The sequence below is a fragment of the Bombina bombina genome, chromosome 4, assembly GCF_027579735.1.
Source record: "Bombina bombina isolate aBomBom1 chromosome 4, aBomBom1.pri, whole genome shotgun sequence".
Taxonomy (NCBI): domain Eukaryota; kingdom Metazoa; phylum Chordata; class Amphibia; order Anura; family Bombinatoridae; genus Bombina; species Bombina bombina.
Window position 1 is genome coordinate 649,102,660 of NC_069502.1, and position 21,610 is coordinate 649,124,269.

Below are 21,610 nucleotides of genomic sequence, written 5' to 3' on the forward strand. Positions count from 1 at the left end.
ATGTAAGTCTTTGCTCTCAAGCAAACTGGTGTAATTCATTGTGAAAAGTATATTTCCTACAGAATGATTTGCCTTTAAAAAGATATAAAACAGTCTGTTTAAGTAGTTGTAATAAAAAAGTGCTATTAAGCAGTGGGTTATCCTTTAAAATTAGTTTTTAACTTAATATGTGTAGGGTCCATTACTTCCTGTCACAGCCCCATAACTGGTCTCTACAGGAAGGCAAAGGAGTGGCTTTTCCTTTGAAGTAGTCTTTCTGTGACAATAGAACCTAAGTTTAGAAATGGTAGCTCCCTTATCTCACTAAAGGCATAATTTCTGGTGCAAATTTGTGGTGCAAATATTGTGATGTAGTATAGTAATGCGGGATGACAGCACAATGTATCTCTGTACATGCATACAAGCATATGTGGAACCTCTAGGGTGGCATGCAGTGGTTCTGAAAATGCAGAAATATACCCCTGTCTTGATCTGGAAACGTGGTGGGATGCAAATAAAAATCCCAAGACAGTTGTAAAGTCAGCAATGCCAGTGATATTAGCCCAGTATAGTAATGTCTATAGTAACAATCTCTTGTTTTTACCTTTCTATAGATGACCACTCCAGAGTGATCTTGCAACCTGTGGAAGATGATCCCTCATCCGATTACATAAATGCAAATTACATTGATGTAAGTGAGCTGCATAGCCGCTAACCATCCCTGCATGCTTTTGATCTCTCTGCTTTTTTATACGTGACAGTTTTTTTTCTTTTCTTTCTGCATGTCATGCTTATGAACGTGATTGCTAGTGTTTTAAAGAATAGATACTGTACACTTTTCCTTGTTCTAAGTCTTAGTACTCACTGATATTGTTGTGCTTTCTTTCACACCTGACTTTGATTTGGGCTGTAGATATGGCTGTACAGGGATGTAAGTACCACTATATGTGATAACAGAACCCTCTCTAGTAAACATTTAATACAGACATTGTTCTTACTTTATAATTCCTACTAATGCTTATTACCTGACATCTGTGCATGCTTCACCTGATTAACCTTGTACAAATTGTTTTTTTTTTTTTATTTCATTTTGTCTTGCATTTCTGTAGTTTAACAAAAATTAGCACACAAAAAAGTAGCCAACATAGTCTGATTTGTTTTGTAAGGCCCTTGCAAATTGCTTATTATTTTTTTATTATTTTCAGTGAAATGATTTACTTCATGCTCATCTTTATTTTTGACATTTTAGTGGTCTGGCTGCTTTAATGTCTTGCATTTGTTAAACCCAAACACTGTGCACCAATTTTGCAATGTTTGCTTTAAATCAGATTGCCAAAATGTCTGATATTTTAATTTGACGTTTAAAGAATATATTGAGTTTACAAATCTGTTTACAGCACTTATTTTTCTAATTATATTTATTAACTTGTGTAAAAGACACCTGTCTCTATGGCACCAGTTTTACATGGATAGACAAATGAAAAGTACTATGTATGGCTAAAGGTGTGAACAATTATCCCCAGACTTTGTTCTGTCTGATTTGTATAAACATCCTATTTCTAAATTCTAGTTTAATGGTGTTAAGTGAGACTCAAAATCCCAGTAGATACTCTAGTGGTTTATGTAATGGGCAAACTATAATGTTCATTTCTTCATAGAGTATTTAATGCAGTGGTTTGTCCTTCAAACTCTAAAACTTTACATGCAAATTATGAAGACATAATAATCTGCTGTTGATCTAGACAACAGACTATTTTTTAGTAATCGATCTTTAAAAATGTTTTAGGATGTTAACATTGCTAATCAGTGAGCTGCTAAGCCTTTTTTTACCCCAGTGCTGAGCCAATTTTGGCTACCTACATTTATACCTTTATTGTAGGTCAAATTTCAGTGAGTGACCCACACAAATTATTTATTTATATATATATATATATATATATATTAGGTCTGCACGATTAATCACATATGCAGTTAAAAACCGCAAGAGTACGTGATTTTAAAAAATATATCTCTGTTCGTCATGAAAACGGAGGCAGAGAAAGAGGATGAGAGTCCATGCCATATCCCCCATGTTTTCCTGGACAGTCACTCAGCTAAATGACTAACACATGAAGCAGTGTGCATTGTACTACCTTTACTGCACTTAGAAACACAAATCATGATGCTGGACAGTCAGCACTTTTCAGGTTTCTCCATGCACTCTGCTTCATATGTTACTCATACCGCAGCTAGACTGACTGCCCAAGAAAACATGGACAATGTGGTAAGAACTGGCCAGCTAATTTCATTTCAATTAGCTTTGTATGTGTTTAGTTCACTTGTTTGTATTATGTACTCTAACTATAACTGCTCTTAGTGTTCTGTTATGTACTACAGTATAGCTGTGTGATGTAATATTACAGGCTGCAGGATGTCAGGATTGACTTTGTCAATGCCACATCCCTCATGTTTGCCTGGACAGTCACTAATCTAAATGAATAACAAATGCAGCAGTGTGCATTCTTCTACCTTTACTGCACTTATACACAAATCATACTGCTGTAAAGTCAGCACTTTTCAAGTTTCTCCATGCTTACACTGCTTCATATGTTAATCGTACCACAGCTAGACTGCCCAAGAAAACATGACAATGCTGTGTCAGAAGACCTAAGAACTGGCTAGTGTCTACTATATAACCACAGCACAGGCAGATAATTTTATTTGAACTATTTTGTGGTTTGTATTTTTATGCTCCAAGAGTGTATTGGACATTGAGAAACATGTACATTAAGATTCTGTAGTGTTAAATAAATTTTGTTATTGAAAAGTTTAAGGTGTTTAGTCATTTATAAGAAAATCACGATTAAAATCGCAATCACAATTTTTTTGGTCCATAATCGCGATTTTCATTTTTGCCCATATCACCCATCCCTAAAATATATTTGTGTGTGTGTGTGTATATATATATATATATATATATATATATATATATATATATATATATATATATAAAATCAGGGATGTGCACTCATAAGAGGCAGTGCCTACCCTGCCATATGTGGCCAAAGCTTAATTAAATTTTAATTAAAATTAAAAAAAAAGTCCAAAAATTTCCCCCCCATGTAATGCTATGGAGAGGCAGGTACAGAAACGCTTCTCTCCATTGCAGTACATGGGTCAAAGGAAAAGCTGCAGCGCCACCTGTGTTCTGTCAATATATTAGCAGCAGAAATTGGTACCAATAGGAGGCACCCCTCTTAATGCCTCCTAGCAAGTGAAGGATATATAGATTAATCAGAAGGAGGCTGCAGTGAGCAGGGTCATGTGACACAACTGGAAGCTGAGGTAACCTAAGAACAGATGAAACCAAGCAGAAGAGTAAAGTAGTATTCTACATCTCTTGTGATTCACAAATTGTGTTCAGATACAGCTCATTAACAGGGGGACAGTAAGTGAGCATAACCCAATACTGACAGGAAGTCAAAAGGTCAATTCAAATTTAAATCCATAATTTAAAACTCAGAGTTTGAAGTTAAGTGTGCAGTGTCCACATGATTTAAATTAAAGTTTTTGACATTGAATATTGCTAAGCCTCCTTTTTTCATGGTTATTTGATTTAATTTGGTACAAACTCCATATATGTTATGTCTGTTCAGTCAGAGGATGCAGTATCTATTTTTATTTTTCTCTGTGTCTCCATTTAATTAAAGACTGCTGTTAACTTGTTATTCACAAATCAATTGAAAGCTGTTGCATTGTGTTTTTAATATGTGCTGCTTTTATACAAGTTTATATTAATAAAAGGAGATGAGTAATTTAAAAAATATATGTAATTATTGCAGTTAAATGTTTTTAGAAATAATGCCACTGTAAAGTAACTGGTTAAACACATAGTCAAAGGGGAGACATTTAAAATTAAACTTTCATGATTGAGGTAGAGCATACTATTTTAATAGACATTTCTAGTTATTTATATTTGGAGAATTAGCATCAACTGTTACTGGCCCCATGTCAGCAAATCAAATTATTTTTTGAAAGGAACATGAAAGTCAAAATTACATTTCCATCATTCAGATAGAAATTGCACACAAAAATAAATAAATAAACTTTCTATTTTACTTATTATTATGTACTTCATTCTTTTGGTATCCTTTGGTGTCCTTTGTTGAAGTGCATACCTAAGTGGGATGTGCACGTGCATTTCTTGAACACCATATTGCAGCAGCTGTGTTGACAGTATTGATAACTTGTCCTTTGTGTAAAACTTGTATGGTAAATTATTTCTATTTTTACAATACAGTAGTGAGTAGAGAAGAGATTGTGTATCATTTTAATTGCTTAGTAACTGGCACTGTGCCACAGAATTGTGTGTGTGTGTATATGTGAGCAGAGTGTGTGTGGGTGTCAGTGAGCAGAGTATGTGTGCTTTATTCTCCAGGTAATCAATACATTTTCGATGAGCTGGTGCTTTAGTGCAGTGTTTCTCAACAATGGTCCTCAAGTACCCCCAACAGGCCAGGTTTTCATTATAGCTGAATCAGTGCACAGATGAAGTAATCAGCTGATCAGTAACTCAGTGGTTACTACCTTGCTCTCACCTATCACCTGATTATGTCACCTGTGCACTGGTTCAGCTATCATTTAAACCTGCCCTGTTGGGGGCACTTGTACTTGCGGCCCTCTGTACATGTGTTTCTCCGTCGTATCATATCTAGTGAGTCACCAGCCTCTGACCTCACTGCACGTCACTGATATATATATATAGATATAGATATATATATATATATATATATTTATATATATATATATATATATATATATATATATATATATATATATATATATATAAAATGTGTGTGGTTTTTCTTTTTCTTTCTTGATTCAGATAGATTATGTAATTTTTAAACAACTTTCAAATTTACTTCTATTATCTTATTTGCTTTATTCCCATGGTATCATTTGTTGAAGAAACAACAATGTGGCTGAGAAGTAAATAGGAAAGTTTTTTTTTTTAATTGCATGCACTATCTGAATCATTAAATAACATTTCAGATAAAGTGTACAATTAAAAAAAGAAAGATAACAACAAACTTTCCAATCTAATTCTGTTTTTTTATTTATCTCTCTCTATATCCTTTATTTAACGTTGTTCTTTTCCATGAGTGCATACAGAGGTAGGCTCAGGAGAGTGCACCTATCTTGAGCAGAGCACTGTGTGTAACATTGCAAATATTGGTGCAAGCTGCCGTTTAGTGTTTTAGACGTCCACTCTCTTGAGCCTTTACTTTATTAAAGGGACTGCAATGTCAAAATTAAGTTTTCATGATTCAGTGTACTATTTTAAACAGCTTTCCATGTTACTTCTATTATATCATGTGCTTCATTCTCTTGGTTGAAAAGCATGCATAGGTAGGTTCAGTAGCAACAATGCATTACTGGTAGCTAGCTGCTGATTGGTGACTGCACATATGTGTCTCTTGTCATTTACTCACCCGATGAGCTCAGCTAGCTCCCAGTATTGCATTGCTGCTCATTCAACAAAGGATACCAACAATGAAGCAAATTTGTTAATAAAAGTAAATTGGAAAGTTGTTTACAATTGTCCTAAATCTAAAGTCTAAATCGGGAAAGAAAAATGTTAGGTTTTATATTTCTATAAGTTTCAATAAAGGATACTAACCAGGGGCGGACTGATCAGCTGGGCAAGTAGGACCTGGACCGAGGGCCCAGCATCAAGGGGGGCCCACAAATGGCATCAACATGACTCCTGGTGTGCTGCTTAAGTTGGGGCTTTCAGCTGCCCTATCAGTAACTAAGCAGTTGTGTGGGTTTAGAGGGGCCTTGTGTTTGGATGTGGGATTTGTTGCTCGGAGGCCCTAGAGTGTGGGGGGTCATGTCAGGGGTCTGTCACTGTGAGGGCCATGGAGTGTGGGGTGGAAGTTGGGGGCCCTGTTTCTAGTTTTTGATGTTGGGGGTTGGCTACCATGTTAATTTGCATATATTTAAATAATATTGGGTCAGTGTGGGAGAGTGTGTGCCCTTCCCTATTCCCTGATTGGCCTCAGTCCGCCCCTGATACTAACAGAAGTACATTTGATGATAAAATTAAATTGTATGCACTACCCAAAACATCAAGTTAAATTCTGGCTTCCGTGTCCCTTTAAAAAAACACATAAATAATAGATTCTTTGTTTTTTTTAATCTTTAGGCCAAAAATGTGTCCTGAAATAGTTTTTGGTGCTGCACAAGTTTCCCACTTTTTGATATTCTTGGCAACCAAATGTAAATTAGTTTCCAAACCTAAAGGCCATACTGTTGCAATGATATAGTTTTGGACAAAACTGCTTGACTCCTGATAGAGGTTAAACTTTGGGATGCAAGGCTTACAGTTTATCTTTTCTTCTGACTGCTGTCAGAGAAGGATATGTGTATTGTTGCTATGTAAAGCCTCATGGTTTAGTGAAGATCCAGCAAGTCAGACTGTGCTTTAACTCCAGAATAAATAATATGGAACAGATAAGACAGGTAGTTTTTCACTGTTATCGGCCTTATTTATTTTAGCATTAGTGAATACAGCCATATCAGTCATTCATATGCTGCCCCCTACCTGTGAATCTGAACAGTTGTCATTGTGGGATTAGCAGCAAAAGAGCAATAACTTTATTCTGAAGCTACACTTACAAAAATGATATACTAAATATATATTCAATCTTGATCACTATTATGCACTAGTTAATTATGTATTTCTACTGCGTTGAGTGGTCCTTTAAGATTGGAATGACTATGTCATTAATGCAGTTAGTACTCCAATTTCAGAAACCAGTTTGGAAACTTTTTTTTTTTTTTACTTGCGCTTTGTTTATTCAGATTAAACAGAGTTAGCTGAATGTGATCTTGTAATATTTGATACTGTTTTAGGCAGTCCAGTAGAGTTCAAATGTCCACCTTTCTCATTATAAACAGAATAACTGTGCCAATTTAATTTGCAGTTCTCTAAACAGAGAGGAGAGCGCTCCAAGCTTCAAGCAATAAAAGAAAAAAGTACTTCCCTCTCAAAGTGAAAAGGCTCAGGCAACATATGTTTCAGTGAAATGCACATTTTGCTAGTAATCTGATCCTAGATTTCATATCATCTCTACTTGTATCTCCTGTAATTCTTACAAAATTCAGATACCAAATTCTATAGTCCATACTAGAGAAATATCTATATATATATTTCAGTTAGGGAATCAGATGTTGATTAATTTTACTGAAGTGTATATTTAGCCTTGTTCATCCAGAAAACTGTACAAGCTTATATGGCTGACTTTGTTTGACGTTGGCACCACATGCATGCTGTGTGCTGTATTCTCCTTTATTGTCTCCCTGCATGCAGCTTGTTGATATTGCGCTCTTTCCATATAAACGTAATTGAATTTTACTCTCTGAAGCATAGAGCTCTCTCTTTTCCATTTTGAGAATTGCTACTGTTTTCCAGGGAGATGAAGAAGTGAATTCACTTCTGATTTGGAGGCCTTATACAGTGCTAATGTTTACAATCTTGAATAATTTATATTAAAAAAAAAAATATATATATATATATATATATATATATATATATATATATATATATATATAAACACAAAGCTGAATGTTTGTCCAATGTAAGACAGGCCAGCACATGTCTTGTAGATTAATTCAATTATTTATACTGTTATAGCATTAACTGATGTATTTGGAAAAATAGTCTGTAGACCACCCATATTGTATCAGTACAGTAACCAGACCACAAATGTATTGAAGTTGAAATTCTGTCCTCTGTTTAAAAATAAATTACGCTCGCTCTCATTTCTTGCAGAGAGGGTATAAATAGTGTTCTAGAAAAAAATATAAAATATGAAAGTTCAGTGGCATTATATTGTAATATAAACTGCTAAATTCTTCTCATTCTTTTATTGAATGGTAGTTATCAAATGTTATGTACTCATAACTTATTGACAATGTGTGATGTAACTGAAATTGATGTAATGCAGACATATTATAACAATTTTCTTTTTGTTTTGTTTACAGGGATACCAGAGACCAAGTCACTACATTGCCACTCAAGGTAAGGAGAAAATACATTATATATATATATATATATATATATATATATATGTGTGCTTCTCTCTGTGTGTATTTAGTCTCCCTATGGGAAAAAGGGGAAACCAGACGTGGACTCCTTGCTCAGTGTGCTTAGAGGAATATGGCTACACCTCACTGACGAGGCCCAATGAAGGCCAAAACGATCGTCTGGGGTTGCTGTGTTCCTTGTTCAGAGAGGAATTGCCTGGTATTTCGGCGCTGGACTGACCGTAATAGGCGGGATCAGACTGATATACTACAGGAAAGTTCTTCTCTGTGAAAAGCGTTACTGGGTTAAAAGAAGCTGCACGAAGGTGGTAAATCGCCATAGAACAGGCTAACAATAGTATTGAGCCAGTTGTTCGTTCCTGTGAGTGTGCTTCTTTATGTGTGTATTTAGTCTCCCTATGGGAAAAAGGGGAAACCAGACGTGGACTCCTTGCTCAGTGTGCTTAGAGGAATATGGCTACACCTCACTGACGAGGCCCAATGAAGGCCGAAACGATCATCTGGGGTTGCTGTGTTCCTTGTTCAGAGAGGAATTGCCTGGTTTTTCGGCACTGGACTGACCGTAATAGGCGGGATCAGACTGATATACTACAGGAAAGTTCTTCTCTGTGAAAAGCATTACTGGGCTAAAAGAAGCTGCACCCAGGTGGTAAATCACCATAGAACAGGCTAACAATAGTATTGAGCCGGTTGTTCGTTCCTGTGAGTGTGCTTCTCTGTGTGTGTGTGTGTGTGTGTGTGTGTGTGTATATATATATATATATATATATATATATATATTGCACTTAAGTCCCAGAAACGTCACTCAAAATTTACTGTACACTTTTTAAAAAAAAATACAGCGAGTCCAGTGGTGCTGCCGCAATACTATATTTATTGTAATTTTCAAACTATGGCCCTGTGTTGCTACTTAGAATAAAGTAGAAGCATGTAAATTTCAATTGTGTTATACTTTTAAATTCATTAGTAGAAAGTGTATGCGTGCGTGTGTGTGTGTATATATATATATATATATATATATATATATATATATATATATACACACACACACATACACACATTTAAACAGAAACTTTGTTCGGACTAAAATTCATATATATATATGTATGTTTGTCTTCTTTACAGGCCCTGTTCATGAAACAGTCTACGATTTCTGGCGAATGATTTGGCAGGAACAGTCTGCTTGTATTGTTATGGTTACAAACCTTGTTGAAGTTGGCAGGGTAAGTTAGGCAAGCTGGGACATGTTTTAAGTTACCTTCTAAATAAATAGCTAATTGGACTAAATTAATTTTAGTTTTTTAGTTGTTATCTGTTTAAATATATTTTATAATATACATTTATTACAAGAGCAATAAAATCTACATTTTTAAAACTTGTGATTTTTAATTTTTTTTATTTATAATTTTTTATTCTCTTATATTAACATACATATACGTATATGTGCATGTTTTTTCCATTATTATGATATTTGTTTAATTTAAACACAGGTAAAATGCTACAAATACTGGCCTGATGATACGGAAGTTTATGGTGACTTCAAAGTTACTTGTGTTGAAATGGAACCCCTGGCAGAGTATGTGATTAGGACATTCACACTGGAAAGGGTGAGAATTTAATTAAAATATCTATTTGGCTTTCATCAGCAATGGGGCACTGGTAGGGAGCACATACTTGTATAATATGATCAATGCAGATGTATTTAAAGTTTCTTTTATCTGGCAACAAAATTCCCTATAGCTGTCAACAAACTTTTACAAATAGTGATTTTCCTTATCACATTAATACACAGAAATTCCATATATTCCGTTCATAAAGGTGGTGAGAGTCCATGATCCACGAGCCCTTAAAACCCCTCCCACCTTACTGGTAACCAGTCTTGTATTTGCAGAAGGAAGGTGAAGAAGGGAGGTGCTCTAGGTGTTTCTGAGATGGGTGCTCAGACTTATTTAAGGCCCAGTTTCCTCTTAGAGAGCTACTGTTTGGAAAGAAGGATGCCTTTGGAGTGTGGGTAGTGGCACAATAACACCCCATGTGAGTTAGTCACAGGCTTGCCACAAGTGTCGTTCCCTAGCCACCTCCTGTTGGTCCAAAGTTATCTATATATTTAGATCCTCTGCTGTCACATTTACAGCACTGGATTGGATATCTACTGGAAGCAGTTTCTTGTGCTTATAGTAAATCCAGTAGTGTAAGTGCCTACCAGGTAAGTGTGGGGGTCAAAATTTAAATGTTGCTTCTTTACCATTTAAAGGGACAGTCTAGTCAAAATTAAACCTTCATGATTCAGATAGGGCATACAATTTTCTCAATTCACTTTTAGCATTACATTTTCTTTGTTGTCTTGGTATTGAAATCTAAACCTAGGTTGGCTTATATGCTAATTTCTAAGCCTTTGAAGGCCACCTCTAATCTCAATGCATTTGACAGTTTTTCATGTGTGCCATATAGATAACATTGTGCTCACGCCCGTAGAGTTACTTATGAGAGGGCATCGATTGGCTAAAATGCAAATCTGACAAAAGACCTGAAATAAGGGGGCAGTCTGCAAAGGCTTAGCCAAAGAGGCCAATAGGTAGAATTGAATACATTTTGAATAAATTAATAGTACAGAAAAAATATCTTTCAAAAGTTGAATTTACATTTTGTTTAATTAAACAGGTTATCATTTGCTATCACTTTTAAAGGGACCTGAAACTCAATTTCTTTCTTTAATAATTCAGTTAGAGCATGTGATTTTAAGCAACTTTCCAAAAAACTTCTATTTTGGTTTGTTTTTCTTGGTATTCATTGTTGAGATGGATATCTAGGTAGGCACAGGATTTTCTGATTGTTGGCTGCACATATATTCCTCATGTTATTGTCTCACCCATTGTGTTCAACTAGCTCCCAGTAGTGCATTTCTGCTTCAACAAAGGATACCAAGAGAATGAAACTAATTAGTTAATGGAAATAAATTCAAAAGTTGTTTAAAGGGATATAAAACCCAAAGGGGTTTTAGGATTCATATCCCTTTAAATTGTATTCTTTATCTGAATCATAAGAGAAAACAATTGTGGTTTCAAGTCCCTTTAAGCTTTGTTTAGATTGGCAAAATGTTTTCTATTGCAAGGTGTATCCAGTCCACGGATTCATCCTTTACTTGTGGGATATTCTCATTCCCTACAGGAAGTGGCAAAGAGAGCACACAGCAAAGCTGTCCATATAGCTCCCCCCTTAGCTCCACCCCCAGTCATTCTCTAAGCATTAGGGTCTCTCTACGGGAGGGTAAAGTGAATGTGGTGTTAGAATTGTAGTTTTATATCTTCAATCAAGAGTTTGTTATTTTTAAATAGTGCCGGTTTGTACTATTTACTTTCTAGCAGAAAAGTGATGAAGAATTCTGCTGAGAGGAAAATGATTTTAGCATGTTGTAACTAAAATCCACTGCTGTTCACACACAGGACTGAGGAGTACCAGAAAACTTCAGTTGGGGGGAACAGTTTGCAGGCTTGACTGCAATGAGGTATGTTCAGTCAATTATTTCTAGACAAGACTGAGATAATGCTAGAAGACTGACAAGATCCCCATGTGGGGAGGGTAAGCTATGTTCTGAGACTTAGTATAGAATTGAATGCTTACATAACAGGGCTAAATAGGCTGGTTGACACTAATGCAGGGCAATCGATTATTTATTTAAGAAATACTCGTTGGAGACACTTTTAAGCACTTTGGAGTGTTTTACTGGGGTTATTATCCACATGGCATAAATTTAATCACTTAGAAGTGATTTTTGTAGGCCTCACAACTCCGGACTGGAGAGGGAGGGGCCTAATTTTGCGCCTCAGATGCGCAGTTAAAATTGAAAGGCTGTTTCATGCTGCTTCACATGGAGGGTCCAGCTGCTGATTTAGGGCCTAGAAGAAGCTTTATTCCCCCAAAACTGATCCCTAAGGGCAAGGTAGGGCCACAGCAGTAAGCTGTGGCAAGGTGCTGTAGTTAATTAACCGGTTGTGGGCTTTATGCTGCTCCGGTTTGGGCATTAAGGGGTTAATCGTTCTGAAACTTGCTGTGCAATCATATTAAAGCCTTAGGTACATACTGTGAAAATTTCAAAGAGATTGGTGCATTTTTTCACTGTTTTGTAAAATTGTGTGCTCTTTTTATTTCCTAAAGGCACAGTAACGTTTTTTCAAATTGTGTTTTTTATTTGATTAAAGTGTTTTCCAAGCTTGCTTGTGTATACTACTAGTCTGTTAAACATGTCTGACACTAAGGAAAATCCCTGTTCAATGTGTTTAGAAGCCATGGTGGAACCCCCTCTCAGAATGTGTCCCAATTGCACTAATACGTCTATACACTTTAAAGATCATATTGTTGCACTTAAAAGTGTGGCCCTAGATGATTCTCTGACTGAGGAGAATGAGGATAGTCCGTCTACCTCTCCCCATGTGTCACAAACAGTTACGCCTGCTCAAGCGATGCCTAGTACCTCTAGTGCGTCTGCCCCTATTACTTTGCAACAACTAGCGACAGTCATGGATAATTCCCTTGCGGCCTTTCTATCCAAACTGCCAGTTTTCCCTACAAAGCACGACAGCTCTGTTTTAAGAACAGATGATGAGCAGTCTGAAGCTTTGGTAGCCTTATCTGATGTACCCTCACAACACTCCGTTGTGGGGGTGAAGGATTTGATGTCTGAGGGAGAAATTTCCGACTCAGGAAAGATTACTCGCCAGGCAGAGTCAGATTCATTAGCGTTTAAATTTAAACTGGTACACCTCCGCGTATTACTCAGGGAGGTATTAGCCACTCTGGATGATTGTGACCCTATGGTGGTCCCAGAGAAATTGTGTAAAATGGACAAGTACTTAGAGGTCCCTGTATACACTGATGCGTTTCCGATCCCCAAAAGGGTTGCAGATATTGTTACTAGGGAGTGGGATAGACCAGGTGTCCCTTTTGCTCCCCCCCCCCTCTATTTTTAAGAAAATGTTCCCCATAACTGACCCCAGGCGGGACTCGTGGCAGACGGTCCCTAAGGTAGAGGGGGTTGTTTCTTCACTTGCTAAGCGCACAACTATACCAATTGAAGACAGTTGTGCTTTTAAAGATCCTATGGATAAAAAGTTAGAAGGTTTACTTAAGAAAATTTTTGTTCAACAAGGTTTCCTTCTCCAACCTATTGCCTGCATTATTCCGGTAACTACTGCAGCGGCTTTCTGGTTTGAGGCGCTGGAGGAATCGCTCCAGACGGAGACCTCATATGACGAGATTATGGATATAATTAAGTCTCTAAAGCTGGCTAATTCTTTTATCACAGATGCCGCTTTCCAGTTAGCTAAGTTAGCGGCAAAAAATTCAGGTTTCGCCATTATGGCGCACAGAGCACTTTGGCTCAAATCATGGTCGGCCGATGTGTCATCAAAATCCAAATTATTAAATATCCCTTTCAAGGGAAAGACCCTTTTCGGCCCAGAATTGAAAGAGATTATTTCAGATATCACAGGGGGAAAGGGCCACGCTCTCCCCCAGGACAAGCCCTTTAAGGCTAGAAACAAAGCTAACTTTCGTTCCTTTCATAACTTCAGGGGCGGTCCCGCTTCAGCCTCTTCAGCGGCAAAGCAAGAGGGTAATGCTTCACAGCCCAAGGCAACATGGAAGCCTTACCAGGGCTGGAACAAGGGTAAACAGGCCAAAAAGCCTACAGCTGCTACCAAGACAGCATGAAGGGGTAGCCCCCGATCCGGGACCGGATCTAGTAGGGGGCAGACTCTCTCTCTTCGCTCAGGCCAGGGCAAGAGATGTTCACGATCCCTGGGCATTAGAGATTGTTACCCAGAGATATCTTCTAGAATTCAAGGACTCTCCTCCGAGGGGAAGGTTCCACATTTCTCGTCTGTCTACAGACCAGACAAAGAAAAAGGCGTTTTTACGCTGTGTAGAAGATCTACTTACAATGCGAGTGATCCACCCAGTTCCAATTGCAGAACAAGGGCTAGGGTTTTACTCAAACCTGTTTGTGGTTCCCAAAAAAGAAGGAACTTTCAGACCAATCCTGGATCTCAAAATTCTAAACAAATTCCTCAGAGTTCCATCGTTCAAGATGGAGACCATTCGGACAATCTTACCAATGATCCAGGAGGGTCAATATATGACTACCGTGGATCTAAAGGATGCGTACCTGCATATTCCTATCCACAAAGATCATCACCACTTTCTCAGGTTCGCCTTTCTGGACAAGCATTATCAGTTTGTGGCTCTTCCTTTCGGGTTGGCCACTGCTCCCAGAATTTTCACAAAGGTGCTAGGGTCCCTCCTGGCGGTACTAAGACCGCGGGGCATAGCAGTGGCGCCTTACTTAGAAGACATCTTAATTCAAGCGTCGACTTTCCAAAGAACCAAGTCTCACACGGAGATCGTATTGGCCTTTTTAAGGTCTCACGGGTGGAAAGTGAACGAAGAAAAGAGTTCTCTCTCCCCTCTTACAAGAGTTCCATTCCTAGGAACCCTGATAGACTCGGTAGAAATGAAAATATTTCTGACGGAGGTCAGAAAGTTAAAGCTGTTGAATACTTGCCGAGCTCTTCATTCCATTCCTCGGCCATCTGTAGCTCAGTGCATGGAGACAGTCGGACTAATGGTAACGGCAATGGACATAGTCCCTTTTGCTCGGATCCATCTCAGACCACTGCAACTATGCATGCTCAAACAGTGGAATGGGGATTATGCAGATTTGTCTCCTAAAATTCAGCTGAACCAGGAGACCAGAGATTCTCTTCTCTGGTGGTTGTCTCAGGACCACCTGTCTCAGGGAATATGTTTCCGCAGACCAGAGTGGATCATTGTAACGACAGATGCCAGTCTGTTAGGCTGGGGAGCGGTCTGGGACTTCCGGAAAGCTCAGGGCTTATGGTCTCGGGAAGAAACTCTTCTCCCGATAAACATTCTGGAACTGAGGGTGATATTCAACGCTCTTCAGGCATGGCCTCAACTAGCGGCGGCCAAATTTATCAGATTTCAGTCGGACATCACGACTGTAGCTTACGTCAATCATCAGGGGGGAACAAAGAGTTCCCTAGCAATGACGGAGGTAACCAAAATAATCAGTTGGGCGGAGGATCACTCCTGCCATCTCTCAGCAATTCACAACCCAGGAGTAGACAACTGGGAGGCGGATTTTCTAAGTCGTCAGACTTTTCACCCGGGGGAGTGGGAACTCCACCCGGAGGTATTTGCCCAGCTGACTCGGCTATGGGGCACTCCAGAGTTGGATCTGATGGCGTCCCGTCAGAACGCCAAACTTTCTCTCTATGGGTCCAGGTCCCGGGACCCCAAGGCGGTATTGATAGATGCTCTAACAGCGCCTTGGTCCTTCAATCTGGCTTATGTTTTTCCACCGTTTCCTCTCCTCCCTCGTCTGGTCGCCAGAATCAAGCAGGAGAAGGCTTCGGTGATTCTAATAGCGCCTGCGTGGCCACGCATGACTTGGTATGCAGACCTAGTGGACATGTCATCTGTCCCACCATGGACACTGCCAATGAGACAGGATCTTCTAATACAGGGTCCGTTCAAGCATCCAAATCTAGTTTCTCTACGTCTGACTGCTTGGAGATTGAACGCTTAATTCTATCAAAGCGTGGTTTCTCTGAGTCAGTTATAGATACTCTGATTCAGGCTAGAAAGCCTGTCACCAGGAAAATCTACCATAAGATATGGCGGAAATATCTTTGTTGGTGTGAATCCAAGGGTTACTCATGGAGTAAAATTAGGATTCCCAGGATATTGTCTTTTCTCCAAGAAGGATTGGAGAAAGGATTGTCAGCTAGTTCCTTAAAAGGACAAATATCTGCTCTGTCTATTCTTTTACACAAGCGTCTGGCAGAGGTACCAGACGTTCAAGCGTTTGCACAGGCTTTAGTCAGAATCAAGCCTATCTATAAACCTGTGGCTCCGCCATGGAGTCTAAATCTAGTTCTTTCAGTTCTTCAAGGGGTTCCGTTTGAACCTTTACATTCCATAGATATTAAGTTGTTATCTTGGAAAGTTTTGTTTTTAGAAGGTATCTTTTCTGCTCGAAGAGTTTCAGAATTATCTGCCTTACAGTGTGATTCACCTTACCTGGTGTTCCACGCAGATAAGGTAGTTTTGCGTACCAAGCCTGGTTTTCTTCCTAAAGTTGTTTCTAACAAGAATTATTAACCAGGAAATAGTTGTTCCTTCTCTGTGTCCTAATCCATCTTTGAAGAAGGAACGTCTTTTACACAATCTTGATGTAGTTAGTGCTTTAAAGTTCTATTTACAAGCAACTAAGGATTTTAGACAAACATCTTCCTTGTTTGTTATCTATTCTGGTAAGAGGAGAGGTCAGAAAGCGACTGCTACCTCTCTTTCCTTTTGGCTGAAAAGCATCATCCGTTTGGCCTATGAGACTGCTGGCCAGCAGCCTCCTGAAAGAATTACTGCTCATTCTACCAGAGCAGTGGCTTCCACATGGGCTTTCAAAAATGAGGCTTCTGTTGAACAGATTTGTAAGGCAGCGGCTTGGTCTTCACTGCATACTTTTGCCAAATTTTACAAATTCGATACTTTTGCTTCTTCGGAGCCTATTTCTTTCATGTAATTAACAAGAGTCCATGAGCTAGTGACGTATGGGATATACATTCCTACCTACCAGGAGGGGCAAAGTTTCCCAAACCTTAAAATGCCTATAAATACACCCCTCACCACACCCACAAATCAGTTTTACAAACTTTGCCTCCAAGGGAGGTGGTGAAGTAAGTTTGTGTAGATTCTACGTTGATATGCGCTCCGCAGCAAGTTGGAGCCCGGTTTTCCTCTCAGCGTGCAGTGAATGTCAGAGGGATGTGAAGAGAGTATTGCCTATTGAATGCAGTGATCTCCTTCTACGGGGTCTATTTCATAAGGTTCTCTGTTATCGGTCGTAGAGATTCATCTCTTACCTCCCTTTTCAGATCGACAATATACTCTTATATTTACCATTACCTCTACTGATTCTCGTTTCAGTACTGGTTTGGCTTTCTACAAACATGTAGATGAGTGTCCTGGGGTAAGTAAGTCTTATTTTCTGTGACACTCTAAGCTATGGTTGGGCACTTTATTTATAAAGTTCTAAATATATGTATTCAAACATTTATTTGCCTTGACTCAGAATGTTCAACTTTTCCTTATTTTCAGACAGTCAGTTTCATATTTGGGATTATGCATTGAATTATCATATTTTTCTTACCTCAAAAATTTGACTTTTTTCCCTGTGGGCTGTTAGGCTCGCGGGGGCTGAAAATGCTTCATTTTATTGCGTCATTCTTGGCGCGGACTTTTTTGGCGCAAAAATTCTTTTCCGTTTCCGGCGTCATACGTGTCGCCGGAAGTTACGTCATTTTTTGACGTTATTTTGCGCCAAAAATGTCGGCGTTCCGGATGTGGCGTCATTTTTGGCGCCAAAAGCATTTAGGCGCCAAATAATGTGGGCGTCTTATTTGGCGCTAAAAAATATGGGCGTCGCTTTTGTCTCCACATTATTTCAGTCTCATTTTTCATTTGCTTCTGGTTGCTAGAAGCTTGATATTTGGCATTCTTTCCCATTCCTGAAACTGTCTTATAAGGAATTTGATCTATTTTGCTTTATATGTTGTTTTTTCTCTTACATATTGCAAGATGTCTCACGTTGCATCTGAGCCAGAAGATACTACAGGAAAATCACTGCCTGCTGGATCTACCAAAGCTAAGTGTATCTGCTGTAAATTTTTGGTAGCTATTCCTCCAGCTGTTGTTTGTAATAATTGTCATGACAAACTTGTTAAAGCAGATAATATTTCCTTTAGTAATGTACCATTGCCTGTTGCAGTTCCCTCAACATCTAAGGTGCAGAATGTTCCTGATAACATAAGAGATTTTGTTTCTGAATCCATAAAGAAGGCTTTGTCTGTTATTTCTCCTTCTAGTAAACGTAAAAAGTCTTTTAAATCTTCTCTCTCTACAGATGAATTTTTAAATGAACACCATCATTCTGATTCTTTGGACTCTTCTGGTTCAGAGGATTCTATCTCAGAGATTGATGCTGATAAATCTTCATATTTATTTAAGATGGAATTTATTCGCTCTTTACTTAAAGAAGTACTAATTGCTTTAGAAATAGAGGATTCTAGTCCTCTTGATACTAATTCTATACGTTTGGATAAGGTTTTTAAAGCTCCTGCGGTTATTCCAGAAGTTTTTCCTGTTCCTAATGCTATTTCTGCAGTGATTTCCAAAGAATGGGATAAATTGGGTAATTCATTTACTCCTTCTAAACGTTTTAAGCAATTATATTCTGTTCCGCCTGACAGGTTAGAATTTTGGGACAAAATCCCTAAAGTTGATGGGGCTATTTCTACCCTTGCTAAACGTACTACCATTCCTACGTCAGATGGTACCTCGTTTAAGGATCCTTTAGATAGAAAAATTGAATCCTTTCTAAGAAAAGCTTATCTGTGTTCAGGTAATCTTCTTAGACCTGCTATATCATTGGCTGATGTTGCTGCAGCTTCAACTTTTTGGTTGGAAACCCTAGCGCAACAAGTAGCAAATCGTGATTCTCATGATATTATTATTCTTCTTCAGCATGCTAATAATTTTATCTGCGATGCCATTTTTGATATTATTAGAGTTGATGTTAGGTTTATGTCTCTAGCTATTTTAGCCAGAAGAGCTTTATGGCTTAAGACTTGGAATGCTGATATGGCTTCTAAATCAACTCTACTTTCCATTTCTTTCCAGGGAAACAAATTATTTGGTTCTCAGTTGGATTCTATTATTTCAACTGTTACTGGTGGGAAAGGAACTTTTTTACCACAGGATAAAAAATCTAAAGGTAAAAACAGGGCTAACAATCGTTTTCGTTCCTTTCGTTTCAACAAAGAACAAAAGCCTGATCCTTCGTCCTCAGGAGCAGTTTCAGTTTGGAAACCATCTCCAGTCTGGAATAAATCCAAGCCTGCTAGAAAGGCAAAGCCTGCTTCTAAGTTCACATGAAGGTACGGCCCTCATTCCAGTTCAGCTGGTAGGGGGCAGGTTACGTTTTTTCAAAGAAATTTGGATCAATTCTGTTCACAATCTTTGGATTCAGAGCATTGTTTCAGAAGGGTACAGAATTGGTTTCAAGATGAGACCTCCTGCAAAGAGATTTTTTCTTTCCCGTGTCCCAGTAAATCCAGTGAAAGCTCAAGCATTTCTGAATTGTGTTTCAGATCTAGAGTTGGCTGGAGTAATTATGCCAGTTCCAGTTCCGGAACAGGGGATGGGGTTTTATTCAAATCTCTTCATTGTACCAAAGAAGGAGAATTCCTTCAGACCAGTTCTGGATCTAACATTATTGAATCGTTATGTAAGGATACCAACGTTCAAGATGGTAACTGTAAGGACTATATTGCCTTTTGTTCAGCAAGGGAATTATATGTCCACAATAGATTTACAGGATGCATATCTGCATATTCCGATTCATCCAGATCATTTTCAGTTCCTGAGATTCTCTTTTCTAGACAAGCATTACCAATTTGTGGCTCTACCGTTTGGCCTTGCTACAGCTCCAAGAATTTTCACAAAGGTTCTCGGTGCCCTGCTGTCTGTAATCAGAGAACAGGGTATTGTGGTATTTCCTTATTTGGACGATATCTTGGTACTTGCTCAGTCTTTACATTTAGCAGAGTCTCATACGAATCGACTTGTGTTGTTTCTTCAAGATCATGGTTGGAGGATCAATTTACCAAAAAGTTCTTTGATTCCTCAAACAAGGGTAACCTTTCTGGGTTTCCAGATAGATTCAGTGTCCATGACTCTGTCTTTAACAGACAAGAGACGTCTAAAATTGATTACAGCTTGTCGAAACCTTCAGTCACAATCATTCCCTTCGGTAGCCTTATGCATGGAAATTCTAGGTCTTATGACTGCTGCATCGGACGCGATCCCCTTTGCTCGTTTTCACATGCGACCTCTTCAGCTCTGTATGCTGAACCAATGGTGCAGGGATTACACGAAGATATCTCAATTAATATCTTTAAAACCGATTGTTCGACACTCTCTAACGTGGTGGACAGATCACCATCGTTTAATTCAGGGGGCTTCTTTTGTTCTTCCGACCTGGACTGTAATTTCAACAGATGCAAGTCTCACAGGTTGGGGAGCTGTGTGGGGATCTCTGACGGCACAGGGAGTTTGGGAATCTCAGGAGGTGAGATTACCAATCAATATTTTGGAACTCCGTGCAATTTTCAGAGCTCTTCAGTTTTGGCCTCTTCTGAAGAGAGAATCGTTCATTTGTTTTCAGACAGACAATGTCACAACTGTGGCATACATCAATCATCAAGGAGGGACTCACAGTCCTCTGGCTATGAAAGAAGTATCTCGAATTTTGGTTTGGGCGGAATCCAGCTCCTGTCTAATCTCTGCGGTTCATATCCCAGGTGTAGACAATTGGGAAGCGGATTATCTCAGTCGCCAAACGTTGCATCCGGGCGAATGGTCTCTTCACCCAGAGGTATTTCTTCAGATTGTTCAAATGTGGGGGCTTCCAGAGATAGATCTGATGGCCTCTCATCTAAACAAGAAACTTCCCAGGTATCTGTCCAGATCCCGGGATCCTCAGGCGGAGGCAGTGGATGCATTATCACTTCCTTGGAAGTATCATCCTGCCTATATCTTTCCGCCTCTAGTTCTTCTTCCAAGAGTAATCTCCAAGATTCTGAGGGAATGCTCGTTTGTTCTGCTAATAGCTCCGGCATGGCCTCACAGGTTTTGGTATGCGGATCTTGTCCGGATGGCATCTTGCCAACCATGGACTCTTCCGTTAAGACCAGACCTTCTGTCGCAAGGTCCTTTTTTCCATCCGGATCTGAAATCCTTAAATTTAAGGGTATGGAGATTGAACGCTTGATTCTTAGTCAAAGAGGTTTCTCTGACTCTGTGATTGATACTATGTTACAGGCTCGTAAATCTGTATCTAGAGAGATATATTATAGAGTCTGGAAGACTTATATTTCTTGGTGTCTTACTCATCATTTTTCTTGGTATTCTTTTAGAATTCCGAGAATATTACAATCTCTTCAGGATGGTTTAGATAAGGGTTTGTCCGCAAGTTCCTTGAAAGGACAAATCTCTGCTCTTTCTGTTCTTTTTCACAGAAAGATTGCTATTCTTCCTGATATTCATTGTTTTGTACAAGCTTTGGTTCGTATAAAACCTGTCATTAAGTCAATTTCTCCTCCATGGAGTTTGAATTTGGTTCTGGGAGCTCTTCAAGCTCCTCCGTTTGAACCTATGCATTCATTGAACATTAAATTGCTTTCTTGGAAAGTTTTGTTCCTTTTGGCCATCTCTTCTGCCAGAAGAGTTTCTGAATTATCTGCTCTTTCTTGTGAGTCTCCTTTTCTGATTTTTCATCAGGATAAGGCGGTGTTGCGAACTTCTTTTGAATTTTTACCTAAGGTTGTGAATTCCAACAACATTAGTAGAGAAATCGTGGTTCCTTCATTATGTCCTAATCCTAAGAATTCTAAGGAGAAAT

General features: G+C 38.7%; 1 protein-coding gene across 6 annotated transcripts in view; it reads left to right on the forward strand.

Annotated features, from left to right (window-relative positions):
* PTPRK (protein tyrosine phosphatase receptor type K) overlaps positions 1-21,610 on the forward strand; it is an 865,926-nt gene that overhangs the window by 804,822 nt on the left and 39,494 nt on the right. For all 6 annotated transcript variants that reach the window (XM_053710702.1, XM_053710703.1, XM_053710705.1 and 3 more), the window contains 4 exons: positions 594-670; positions 8,008-8,044; positions 9,196-9,293; positions 9,561-9,677. In XM_053710702.1, coding sequence (XP_053566677.1) covers positions 594-670; positions 8,008-8,044; positions 9,196-9,293; positions 9,561-9,677 — 329 coding nt within the window. The remainder of the gene's footprint in view (positions 1-593; positions 671-8,007; positions 8,045-9,195; positions 9,294-9,560; positions 9,678-21,610) is intronic.